General features: G+C 38.3%; 1 protein-coding gene across 5 annotated transcripts in view; it reads left to right on the top strand.

The window, feature by feature from the left end:
• The window catches only part of LOC149233054 (G protein alpha subunit 1), a 318,543-nt gene extending 306,352 nt beyond the window's left edge, over positions 1-12,191 (top strand). For all 5 annotated transcript variants that reach the window (XM_089379671.1, XM_089379667.1, XM_089379668.1 and 2 more), the window contains 2 exons: positions 11,184-11,263; positions 11,365-12,191. In XM_089379671.1, coding sequence (XP_089235797.1) covers positions 11,184-11,263; positions 11,365-11,542 — 258 coding nt within the window. In that variant the 3' untranslated portion in view covers positions 11,543-12,191. The remainder of the gene's footprint in view (positions 1-11,183; positions 11,264-11,364) is intronic.
• Positions 12,192-14,076: the final 1,885 nt, after the last annotated feature.

The following is a 14,076-nucleotide window of genomic DNA, read 5'->3' as shown; positions in this document are numbered from 1 at the left end:
CTGCAAAATAATTGCGTCCTAGCTGAAGATCTGCTCTACAAGGAAAATACGGTTGCTCTGTCTACCTTTGGTAATCTTTGATCTGAAAAATTTAGTCTCTATTGACTTTGAGAGAAATAATTTTTTCCTCAAAAATCGACCATCCTGGCCAAGAACTACGCTACCCCTGAGGGTTTCGAATAGCTGCCTTTGCAAAGATTCAAAATTCCTCTTCCCTTCTGCTATTGAGCTCTCTAGCTTACAAACTGTGCTCTGATACCATGTGAAAATTTGGAAAACCCCGAATCCTATTGCAATAATTGATAATGTTTCTTCTATTTGTTAAATTAATTGAACAAATTATTTGCATTTTTCTACAGAAAATATCGAAACATATACACTACATCACAAAATAAATATTGCGGAAGAAATAAAAACACTGGAAGAATAGATGCACACACATAATAATACACCGTTATTTTTGGACCAATGTTCCCGGAAAAACCTAACTTTGGAAAATAGGTGCATTAGTTGAGGGTTTTATTTATTATGCAGTATTAAATCTAAGTACAAATCTATTGAAGCTTAAATCTAGCTTTCCATACAAAGAAATAACTGATAGGAGATCTAGTGAGAAAAATCTCACTCCCACCGATGATCCGACACTGACCTTGGCTCAAGATGAGAAACCCCTTGCTGCCTCTGCATCAGCCTACGCAGATCTGCGTCCCACAACTCGGACCAACGTCTCTCTCGCTCATTGATCAGTTGCTATCTAGAAAATCGATCCTCTTGGCCTCCGAACTCCCACTCTGACTTCTGGCACTGAATTTCGACTTCTCCTCAGCAAAGCACAGATCTCCCTCTGAAGCTTTGTGCTGCTTCTCTGTGGCACTCACTAGCTCTCTGCTATGCACTCACTGGATTGGAGAAACTTTCTTCCGGTCTTACTATCCTTGCGCCTCTCTCATTGCTTTGACTTTACTGAATCACCTTTATAAGTCATAACTGCTACTCTAGAAATCGTTTTCCCGGCAAAATCGAATTTCTGATAGCTCCAAGTGTGTTCTCCAACCCACATCGAATTTCTTTTTATAATCTCTCGTTGAGACATCAATGACCAAGATTAAAACATAATCGATGGCTAAGATTAACTAGAACTCGATCCATGTCTTCTTCTAGAAGATTCTCACCATGACTTAATTAATACTCTTTAATTAATTAGTTTTCCTAAGTTTAGACTTAGGCACCATTGAAAAAATTAATTATTTTTATCAAGTCTTCTCTAGGTGGAATTTCCATAAACAATTTCTGGGTTTTGGAGAATACATGTATTCTAGTCTCTCCACCAAATTTCGTGGTTAGAACACAACCGATACTACAAAAACTAACACTCCCTCTTAGCGAGGAATGTGTTCTAGCGCTGCAATCCACTGACGTAACACTCTGTCTTTGCACCACCTCCTATCACGCTACTGATGTCTGGCTACTGCTGCACACCAACTACTACGCAACTCTGATAAATGCTACAACCGTGTTGTTGTTGCCCCTGCTGAATCTTAGTTTTTGGTAGCATCGAAAGTGCTCTAGCCTTGAAAATTGGTGGAGAGGCTAAGGGACATGAGTTCCAAAGAACCCAGAAACCGTTTGGTGAAATTCTACTTGGATTGTATTTTATTAAAATAATTAATAGTTTTAATGGGGTTCCTAAGTCTAAACTTATGAAAATGAAAATATTAATGGGTATTAATCAAAATATGGGTGAGAATGATCTAGAAGGTAGATCAAGTCAAGTTTTAATCTTACTCATTGATTAGAGACTTAATCTTGGCCGTTGAAGTCTCAACGAGAAAAGTATAAGAAGGATGCTTGCGGTTCAGTTAGAAACACACAGAGAGATTGAAGAAGTCGATTTTCTAAGGTGAGAAGTTCTAAGGAGGAATATCGATTGGGGAGATCTTGCAGCAGAGGAGCAAGGAGAATCCAGGAGAAGGAATTTCCGAATCATACAAGGTAGAGAGAGGATAGAAAGACGTCCAAAGGAGGGCTGACGCTGGCCTATGCAGTGTTGACGTAGAGGTAGCGTAGTCAGTGAGGGGAAGTCGACTTTCTGCTAAGGAAATTCGAAGTTCAGTTGCCGGAAGTCAGTGTGTGTGATTGAAGGCAAGAAAGTCGATTTCTCAGCCAACAGAGGATCCAAAGCAGAGAGGCAGTGTAATACCCTGGAGGGGTGACGTAGAAGCTGCCCAGGGTGATGTAGACGCTGCCCAGGGTGACGCAGTTTGACAGAGAGACCATCAAAAGGTGACACAAAGCCTCCATAGCTGAGGACTAGTAACTAATTCTCAAGTTACAGGGTGAGAATATTTAACTAGTCTTTTGTCCAGTATTTTCTCTGTAAAGGTTTGTTAGTTGAGCATCCTAGATTTATATTCAGAATTTTCTCCTGCATAATAATAAACCCTTAGAGCTGCTGCACCGGTTTTCCCACATTGGTTTTTTCCGGGGACTATTTTGTCCAAAAATAATTGTGTCCTATGTATCTTGTTCTTTGCTTAGTTTTCTATTTCATGTAATTAGATATTAAAGTGTTGTAGGCTGCAGAAGTAATTTGCTTCAGTGTTTAGAGAATAACTTGATGTATATTAAAATCAAGTAGGAGAAGTAGATTTAGATTCGCTACAGTAGGGGTTCCTTGAGGATTAGGAATTTTCACACTGAACTGCTTCCAACACTGCATCTGCACTTCAACTCCCTCTCCATTTGCTGCTTCTACAACTGCAACTGAAAAGCATCCTAAATACTGAATCAACTGTGATTAGTGTAATGCATCTGTCTCCCAAGTCTCTGACTGCTACTAGTATCTGCACTGTTGTTGACTATGGAATGTGCCAACTGAATTGTTGGCAACTCTGCATTACGCTGCCTAGTATCTGACCTGCTACTAGCTATTGCATGTCACTTTGGCACCTCACTACATCAACTCCCATTGGTCCATCTTGCTACTGCATACTATGGGCTCTCGTGGCAAGGTATTGATTCATGAGGTGGACCTCGTCAAGAATCATGCCCATCCTGTAGCTCTTTGGGGCTAGAAAACCAAGTCACTCCACCTCACTCCTGGAGGTATGTTTGAAGACATGACGAAGTATGATCTATTCATACTGCGGCTGCTACTGCGCTCCTGATGCTTCTTCAATACTGCTACAACTACTGCAATAATGAGTCTGATCTCCCCAGATCTAGAATTACTAGCTTCCATAGGGTTGCTTCCTTTGAAACTAGACTGCCTCTGAGTCTTGATCTCCCTATGGGAAATCTCTCTACTCCCTCCTGACAACTCACACAGTCCTTTTGCACTGGAAAATGGACTACGAAGCTCTGTGATGGGAATCTCCTAGTTGGAACTGCACCTGCATACTGTAACTGGGCAATTCACACTTCTTGTGTCACTGCAACTAATTGTGCAACTATCTTCCAGAACTCACTGCAACTAGCTATGCAACTGCCATTTGAATGACTAGTTGCGTTTGTTGACACTATGATCCTCGTGCTATTGATTCTGTTAGGCACCCATAGCAAGGATACCGGTCCATGTGAGAAATCTGCAGTAACTGGATCTAATTTGTTGCTCTACCATGGTTCCTGCCCATATGTAGCCATCACTAAAAATGTCAAAAACTCCCTCTTTCCCTATGCTTGGCTGCTGCTCTGCTATTCCCACTCCATTATGGATTGAGAAGATATGCTCACAACCACTATCAATTTGCAACTATAAAAATTAGATCTCTAAAACTTGAGATCCCCTGAGCGAAATTTTCCCTTTGTGTGTGCTCTTCCTTCCTCCTAACATTATTTTGCACTAGCAAATTGCTGCAAAATAACTGCGTCCCAGCTGAAGATCTGCTCTGCAAGGAAAATACTGCTGCTCCCTCTGCCTCTGGTAATCTTTGATCTGGAAAATTTATTCTCTATCGACTCTCTCAGAGAAATATTTTTTCCTCAAAAATCAACCCTCCTGTGTTGAAAGATCTAGGGCATTTAGAAATTACAATGATACTTCTAATGCATGATAACAATTAGTGAAGTATTTATACAATTTATCTTAGCTTAATGTTTTCGTCATTATTTGTGTATATGTTAGCTTCATCAAACCGCTATAAAAAACTAAAAGAGACAAGAACACAAACAATTGGCTTTCTGCCAGGGCCAAGACCTCTCCCTCTTGGAGAGGAAAACCTGCACAAAATTCTTCTTATAGAAATTCCAATTGACGAAGACCAAGACCATGACCCTTGACACATTCTTCCTCTCCAAGACCAAGACATCAATCCCTTACTCTTCCATTGCTAAGATCATCATCTTTGCTGCACCACTACATCACTGAGATCTTCATTATTTCTTCTTTATTATTAATAACATCTGCACCATGACTGCTCCTTGAGAGGTGATCTCTACACATTCTTTGAGATCATGATCTTTAAGAACAAGATCAAGCCTTGTAGCTGCACCTTACTGTAAATTGTGTAACATCATGATTTGAGACTATTCACCCTTATCATTCTCATCATGTTGAGACTATCACCATCATGATTATTCATGATCCTTGTCATTGTGACTGCATCCTATTATGCTGAGGAAGTGTACTATACTGATATACATATTCAAATTAAGATCATAGATCCGAATACTGTGCCATTCAAGTATGCCGAGAATCACTGTCATCATGGGAATGCATTTCATCAATATGGTTCTGCTGAAACAATATGCTGAGAGTGTAGATCCACTTCTTGCAACCCTAACCATTGTTGTTCATTATGTTGAGGCTGCTACAGGAATACCACCTTTAGAATCAACGTGATCTTTATTATGTCGAGATTGAGATTACAGGATGCCAATACTGTACCTTGGAGAAGAGCAGAGACATCTTTATGCTACGACTGTCTATCCATCTGAGGTCCTTTCTATTCCACCCATTCGAGATCCTACAAGTATGTCGGGAATAGGATCTAGCCCAGACTTTATTCCAATCCATATCCTTATCCAAGATCTTCTCTGCCTCATCCAACCAAGGTCTGTGCCTTCAATTCATAGTTATGCCAAGACAATACTATGTCCTCATTCATGCATCCGAGGTTCTGGCCATGACTGCACCTACTACCCAACCGAGGTGTAGTCAAGCCCTAATTTTGATCTGCTCCTTCATGCAAGGCTTCAAAGGAATGCGAGATCTCCTATACCCTATGCGAGGTCTGTCCCTTCCTTGACTGTGCATACCTGCAGCCAATACTCACATGAAATTTCAGAGAGAAGTGCGAGGTCTTTTTTCTACCCTTTTGGAGGATACCTTGACGGGGTATTTATAGTGGTGAGTGCTCCTATATTGAGCCGACGTGAGAGTATGAACAGTCATGACTTTTTCCCAAGCTGGCATGACTTCCATTTATTTAATAATTTCCTTTTAATTCATTTTGGAGCCGACATAAGATTTCTTCGTTGTATTGCTTGCAGACTTTGGTGTGCTTGCTCTTCGAGGATTTTTCTTGGGCTTGGAGGGTTGTTAACTTGTTACACACTTTGATGACTTGTATACATTTACATAGGCTCAAGAAGAGCTTTCATTACATGACATGACTCTTTGACATATAAATAAAATCCTAAAGACATCACGAAGAAGTCTTTTGACCTAGGACACTTCTTGCTCATGAAACCCATGTAGCAAGGCATACAAAAATAATTTATTCTCTTTTATTACATTTACAAAGATCATGTCATCATGAAGACCAAACCTAGTTGCATTTTCTTCAACATCCTGGCCAAGAACTGTGCTGCCACTGAGGGTTTCAAACTACTGCCTCTGTAGAGATTCGAAATTCCTCTTCCCTTCTGCTACTGAGTTCTCTGGCTTATAATCTGTGCTCTGATACCATGTGAAAATTCGGAAACCCTGAATCCTACTGCAACAACTGATAATGTTTCTTCTATTTGTTAAATTAACTAAACAACTTATTTGCAGTTTTCTACGGAAAATATCGAAACATATACACTGTAGCCTTCACAAAATAAATATTGTAGAAGAAATAAAAATACTGGAAGAATAGATGCACACACAGAATAATACATCGTTATTTTTGGACCAATGTCCCCAAAAAAAACCCAACTTGGGAAAACCGCAACACCGCCTCAAGATTTTATTTATTATTCCGTAGTAAATATGAGTACAAATATATGGAAGCTCAAATCTAGCTTTCCATACAGAGAAATAACTAATAGGAGATCTAGTGAGAAAAATCTGACACGCAACGGTGATCCAACACTAACCTTGGCTCAAGATGTGTTGCCCCTTGCTGCCTTTGCGCTGCCTCTACGTCAGCCTACGCAGATCTGAGTCCCACAACTTGGACCAATGTCTCTCTCGCTAACTAATTAGTTTCTATATGGAAAATCGATACTCCTGGCCTCCGGGCTCCCACTCCAGCTTCTGGCATTTATTTTTGACTTCTTAGCAAAATACAAATCTTCCTCTGAAGATCTGCATTGCCTATCTGGTCTGCGCTGCCTCTTTGTGGCACTCATTGCCTCTCTGCTATGCACTCACTGGACTGGAGAAACTTCCTTTCGGTCTTACTGTCGTTGCCCCTCTCTCACTGCTTCGACTTTAATGAATCAGCTTCGACAACTCACAACTGCTAATCTAGAAGTCGGTTTCCTAGCAAAATCGAATTTCTAGTGGCTCCAAGTGTGTTCTCCCATCGAATTTCTTCTTATAGTCTCTCGTTGAGACATCAACGACCAAAATTAAAACACAATCAATGGCTAAGATTAACTAGAACTCAATCCATGTCTTCTTCTAGAAGATTCTCACCATGTCTTAATTAATACCCTTTAACTAATCAGTTTTCCTAAGTTTAGACTTAGGCACCATTAAAAAAAGATTAATTATTTTAATTAAGTCGTCTCTAATGGAATTTCTAGAAACGATTTCTAGGTTTTTGAGAATGCATGTATTCTAGCCTCTCCGCCAAATTTCATGGCTAGAACATAACCGATGCTACAAAAACTTACACCATTGATTGTTGATATTCATTGCTTGGAAGCATTTTGTTGGCCTCTTTGACTCTAGGTTAATCCATTTGGCTCGTTATTTCTCAAGCCCTGTGTCATTTGTGCCCTAAATAGGCCTTATTAGACAATGTGAATTGCCCAATTACATATGCTGATCCTTGTTCTTAGAAATAGTTTTCCTCTACAAGCCTTTCATGTCACCTTGATCCTTAAATTTGATATATCCTTAGGTGACCTATCTAAAGGGAAGCTTCCCTAGTGGTTAAAGTTCACAAAAGAGCAGGAGGTCGTGGCTGTCGTGACATTGGACCACACCTCATTGTTGTCCCTTCATCTAGTTTTTTCCTTGTAGGTTATCCCCTTACAAGACTTGGTAGATTTTGAGGCAACGGGTAGCGTCGTTTCTTTGATACATAGTTTGCATGATATATCCTATGCTATTAGTGTGGCTTCCAGGTTCATGCACCATCTGAGATAGAGCCACTTGAAGGCCACAAAGAGAGTTGTTTGAACTTTGCTATATCAAAGGTACATATCAGCTTGGTATAGAGTATTGCTGTAAGAATGTGAACCATTTGGTTGAATATATCAACTTGGATTGGATTGGAGATAGAGATGACAAGAAGTCAACTTCCAGTTATGCATTTAATCTTTGATCTAGACCTATCATGTGGTCTTGTAAGAAATAAAAGTTCGTTTCCCCATTGACCAGAAAAGTTGAATATAGAGGTGTTGTAAATGCTAGCACAAAGGCATTGTCGATTCAAATTGTAATGGATGAGCTCGGATTTCCTTTTGGGGTGTTGAGGGAAATACAAATCACTGATAATGTTGTTTCTCACAGGAAGATGAATCATGTGGAACTTCATACCCATAATTTGAGACAATTGGTATAGGACAAAGTTGTGTTTCTTGTATTGTGGGACAGATAATCAGATTGTCGATATCTTTAAGAAGCCATTGACATAAGTATACAAAAACTTTGGGCTATGCTCAGCTTTCAGGAAGCTGTCCTTCAAGGGATGTACAGAGATAATTCCACCTCCTGAATCTGCTGAGAGCTGTGCTGATGGGAAGATGCTGGAATAACAGGTTCATCCCATTTCTAGATCCTTGGAGACGGTGTAATCCTGTCAATAGTCAAAGGACCACTGGGTAGTTGACTAGTCAGAAGGACCAACAATTGTCCTAACTAGGTTTACTAGTGTGTAGGTCAAGGAAAAAATTCTGGAGATCTTTGCTTGCGTAAAGTGATCAAAGTTGACTATATCTTCCTTATTTTACGGGAGTTAGTATATTTTCTGGGTTGTAAATCAGCCTATCTGTACAAAGGATATGATTTCTCGTCGAATACTCATTCCATATGTTAAGCTATAGCCATTTACACTTCAGTGCTCTAACGGTGTGTATTGACAACACCTCTTCTTGGAATTCATTCTTATTCATTTACGCAATTCCCTGGTTATCTGACAATTATTAGGCGACTTACCCAACTTAACAGCAATCTTGTTGATTATCTAGTCCCAAATTATATAAAGTGGGTCATCTAAACAAAGGGGATTCCCAAATATACGTTGGCTGTTTCTTTTCTAATTCATTTCCATCCAAAATACAAAAGCCATTCAGGAGGTTCTTCTAACCATCCCAAGAGTTCAAATTTATTACAGCATATTTAAGAGCTAGATGCAAGACAATACAACTAGAGTCTATTCATTACTTCTTCGATATTGGATTTACATTGATTTATTGTCAAATTAGAATCAGTAACTATGATATCAAAAACCTTCATAATTGCATCCAAACATATCCAAATTGCAGAAGGTTTAAATATGTATTAGGTGCTGCAAGACACATAAGATGCTATGCCATTTGGAAAACCAGGATGGAATTCAAATGCCGTGGCCCTCTGTCTTTGCCTGGCAGTTAAGAATCCACTGTACCAGTGCTGCAAATATTGTTAGGATATTCCGACACATAGGAAATAGTTAAGTATAACTTGGTCTAGTATAGAGTTAGGTAAAGTGTGTTTCTTTACTATGTACATTTTGTAACTTACAATCCGACAGTCACGATATGTAGTGATCCGACAGTTCATTCTCTCCTCGGTATTACCGACACTTGATCCGTGGCTTAACACCCGATTGGTCCATGATCTCTATTTAAAGAGCATGGAGGGTCATTTGTAGGTTAACCGTCCATGAGAGAAGCTTATGTAAATTTTCATTCTTTTATTAATAAATTGCCTGAAGTGGCCGCGTTGGCTCAGGCCGTGGACTGTTTCCCTCCTTGAGGGTTTTAACCACGTCAAAAGTACTGGTGTATTGATCTGTGATCTGTTTGTGAGCAGTGTCCTTTGGTGTTCTGTCTGAGGAACTTACCCTGTAAATTCCTACAAATATCTCTGATTTCTCCTAATATTTCCATTTTTTTCTGAACTTTTCAGAGTTTTTCAGGTCCAATCTTATGCTTGCAAATATTTTCCCCAATGCTTCTAATAAGTTTCTTTCCAGACCCTCAATGATACGTTCACCCAAACAATATTTGCAACATGAATGTGTACAATTGGGTTGTTAGATGGACTTATCATTATTTGTTGGAAGAAAGGGAGGTTAGAACTTTTTTTTTAAGTTTCCATGCAGCCTGTGTTTTGAGCATGGAATGTCTCAGAATATGTAGGTCTATTTGTGGATCCTTTAAGGGAAAAGGAGTATATCTGAGAAGACAATTAGATGATTAAGAGTCAGAAACATGGCAGAGTTTCTTTCCAGACTGTACGAATTTCAGGCATGTACTTCATGTTGACGATAAGGTGCAACTGCAGTGAAACGTTCAGTAAGGAACCTAGCAGATTTAATCTAGGTCACTTTGTGTTTTAGGGCTGAATTAGCCATTCAATTCACAGCTAGGATTGATATAGCGAGGAGAGATGTAAACTCTGTTGGACATTGGATAACCCAACGCTCCTTGTGTGTTTCGCGACATGGAATAACCGCCTCTGGTGGATCCTTATCTCCGGCGATGCGATCGTTGACTAACACCTGTGGGTTTTGGTGTAACAGCAATCGTGATTCCCAACAAACTCCTTGTATTGGGGAGGCAAAACAGGCATGTTGCATTTCCTAATCTACGTTGGACAAGGATGCCAGTTGAGACAGCCAATAGTCTAAAGTTTTCTTCCCTGTGAGTTTTTGAACAGCATAAATGAATCTATTTTGTATATTGGAAATCAGAGTTTGAATAGCTTTGGTTTTGCAGTGAAATTTTTTTTGGACAGGATATTTTAGTTGAGATATATTTTCTATTAGTATAATGAGGTGGTCTGTATGATGGATCCAACGTTTATCTTCCTACACATACAAGGAAGTCAACATTTTCTCATCCTTATATTAACCAGAGAAGAGGTACAACTTGCACGAAAGGAATAGAAAAGGAAAGGATTAGAAAATGAACCGTCAGATGACAGGGTAGGGAAGCATTATTCTTATTAACAGGCATCACTTTTCTCTTTTCAAGGTATTCGATGCTAGATTCCTGAGGTTCTGCAGTACATCTAAAACAGAGTGGAGAATCTTAGCATAGAAATAAGAAAATTTGAACCTAGCCATGGTCTTTGTAGTGTCTTAAAAAGGCTTCAGTTATCTATAATTTTCTATTACACGTGGTGTGCATTAAAAGCATCTAACAACAAAGATGCATTGTTAGATTTTTCTTTTTATGCTGAGTGATAGTGTACGAAGGATTGGCCAAATCATTTGTCCGTTCCCTTAATCTTTCAGAACACTTGGCAGAAGAATTAGGGGCGCCTACTAGGGAGGACGCATCCTAACACTTGTTTCAAAATCTACCAGATATTAAAGTTTCAGTATATTTCCTTTAGAGAACTCTATACTAATCTCTATTATGGGCATTTCTTCTTGTGCATTAATATTGGTTCTCACTACATTTGTGGCCTTTCTAAGTTTCTTATGAATTTGCATATTAGCTATGTCGTTCAGTCCTTTGTTTGAACAGTATATCATTGTCTTCCATTTCAACTATAACTTTAATCCTCTCCTCTGATTGCCATGTCTTTGTCTTTTGAAATTCTTGGTACTAAGATTTTCACTGTATGGTAACATTCACTTTATCTTGGTATCTAGGTACCTCTAAATGTTTGTGAATGGTTCAAAGACTATAAGCCCTTGACCTCTGGAAAACAAGAGATTGAACACGCATACGAGTAAGCACACTGATATATTGATTGTATTTGATTCCAGTAATTGAGTATGGCAACGAATTGTCTTGCAAGATTTCTTTCTATTGATTTGTTGTCTTTTCCAGATTTGTCAAGAAGAAATTTGAGGAGCTATACTTCCAAAATACACCTGCTGACCGTGTCGATAGAGTATTCAAAATATACAGGACCACAGCACTGGATCAAAAACTAATAAAGAAAACATTCAAATTGGTGGATGAAACTCTCACTCTGAGATATCTGACAGATGCAGGTTTACTTTAAATGGAAATACTCAAGTTTGTGTGAAGAAAATCTGCAAGTTCCTCTTTCCAATGGCTTCAAGGAACATGACGCTTAATTTCCTGTCATGGATGTTTCTTTGTCATATTGATAATTCTGAAGGCCAATACATCAAGAAAGTTATGTAAGTGCAAATGGTCTGTACAGAAAATATTATTTGCTAGTGTAAGTTAGTGATTTATTCATTGGTTGAGTTGGGAATAGATGGTTGGGCTGGCTCTATTAATCATTCATCCTATTCCTCTCATGAACATTTTAAAGTGAAGGATCCTCCCGAGACTACGTACTAATTTGGCATTTACCTCTTTGATTGGGTTTTTTCCTTAATGCATGGTAGAAATGTGCATTATTAAAATATTCTATTTCAATTCCATTGTAAGGCAGTCCGCCAATGTTCCAAACCGATGTTGGTTGCAAGGAACTTGGAAATTTAGGTTCCTCTCGTGGCCAATATTTTTCTCGTCATATCCGTAATTCTCAAGAGCTAAACATTCAAAAGGCTCTAAAGTGCCAAAAGACCATTCAAAAGGAAATATTATGGCTAATGTATGTTATTGGAGTATATTTGATTGAGCTGGGAGTAGGTGACTCTGGCCGGTTCTATTAATCATTCGTTACATTCTGCCGTTTACTAATATTTTAAATTGGAGGTGTCATTGTGATCGAGGATCTCCCCGTTACTATGTACAGATTAGATATTAGGCAATATGACTTTGCTGGTTATTGGATGGATGTTTTGCCATCTCGTTGGTTATGTCTTATGAACCTAGGTATTTTTGTTTTTTTTTTCCATATATTCATAGTAGAAATGGGCATTATAAAGAGAACTTGCTTGAATTCAATTATATGGCAAAGGTCATTTGATCATTCAACGAAGCTCTTTCAAATAGGTCTCCTAAGTTGTCCAAGGCATGTCCAGATAAAAAGATGTGTGTTATTTTAGTGTATAACATGTGTACAACACAAAAAATAAGCAACCTTTTAAGTAAATTGTATTGAAGGTACCAGAACATGCTTGGTCATGAAGCTAGATTTTCAACATTTAAGAAAATTAAATCTTGTATAGCAAAATTTGGTGATTCTTTGATGCACAGTAATTTGATCTTAGATTTTCAACATTAAGAAAATTAAATCTTGTATAGCAAAATTTGGTGATTCTTTGATGCACAATAATTTGATCTTATATAGACACATGAATTAGTAAATACTTCTAGGGAAAAAAGGGAAAAATTAGCCACTTTGTTAAAATTTTAGCCCATGAGATCTTCCCTACATTAATGCCCCCCTCCCCCTTACATGTTTTGGAAAGAGATGCATCCCTCGTTCAACAATTTTTTTAATCTGTGATATATTGGGTTGAGAAACCCCATATGTATACCCTCCTTTACATGTTTTGGAAAGAGATGCATCCCTCATTCAACAAATTTTTTAGTCTGTGATATATTGGGTTGAGAAACCCCATATATACATATGGTGTTTCATGTGCACACACATTTGATGACCAAAATGTGTTAAACATCTCGCTCTCCATTTTAAAATATATAATGGTTCTAACAAATGTGATAGCTAATATTTAATGTTAATCCTAGGTTTAAGTTGATCAATATTTACAATGCTTGTTAACCAAAACAAAAGTTAACTTCAAAAATAAATTTTAGCAGAAATAAAATAGGAAATCAACCACAGTAATAGAAAAAATTTCCCGCTAAGCAACTTTCCCTTCACTTTATTGAATTTGGAAAATTAGGGCCTTGACCTACAAAGAATACATAGAAAATGCAATGCAATCGGAACTTGGGTTTTGGCCTCTACAAAAACTCAGCCCTATGGAAAGTTGGCCTTGTTGAAAAAATCAGCCTTGGACATTTCAGCTTCACTTGCAAAAATTGGTCTCCTCCACCTATATGGCCCCTTGTGCATTGGGAAACTTGGCCTCCCTCCTTTATGCAAACTTGGTTGAAAAACTCAGCTTCTCTTCACGTTCGATTTTCTCCAAAAACTTGACCTCCTCCTCCACAAGTTTGACCTCTATGAATTTCACTCCCGAAAATTCCTTGTTGCACACCTTTCCCTTCTATTCAATACCTGAGCCTTTCACTTTAGAAAATCGTTTTCTCAATCACATTGTGTCTTTCATCTCTCCTTTAAGCTTATTTTATAATTTCATTATGTCAAATCCCTAACCTTATCTCCTATGAGCAATGGCTAGAATTAGATCTTAAGCCTCACTTGAGATCAATGGTGTAGATTAGATCCAGGTGATTTAAATAATTTAACTATTTATCCTTGTGAGCTTGACTTAATAGTCAACATAAATTAATTAAATAATTAATGTATTTTTCCTTTGTTAAACTCAGGAAAGAAATCATAGTAATCACTTGCTCCTCTCAAACAAGCACCTTAAGAGGCAATTTGACATATTCTGCATGTTAGACACCAAGCCTATGCACAAACATGTGTTAAAGCATTAACACTCTCGTAGTGAGGAAGGTATTTGCACCAAACCTAACTTGTCT

The sequence above is a fragment of the Pinus tabuliformis genome, chromosome J, assembly GCF_031772625.1.
Source record: "Pinus tabuliformis cultivar Carrire ecotype Pingquan chromosome J, CPIR1, whole genome shotgun sequence".
NCBI lineage: Eukaryota > Viridiplantae > Streptophyta > Pinopsida > Pinales > Pinaceae > Pinus > Pinus tabuliformis.
Note: the sequence above shows the minus strand (reverse complement) of the source record. Positions and strands in the feature narration are given on the sequence as shown.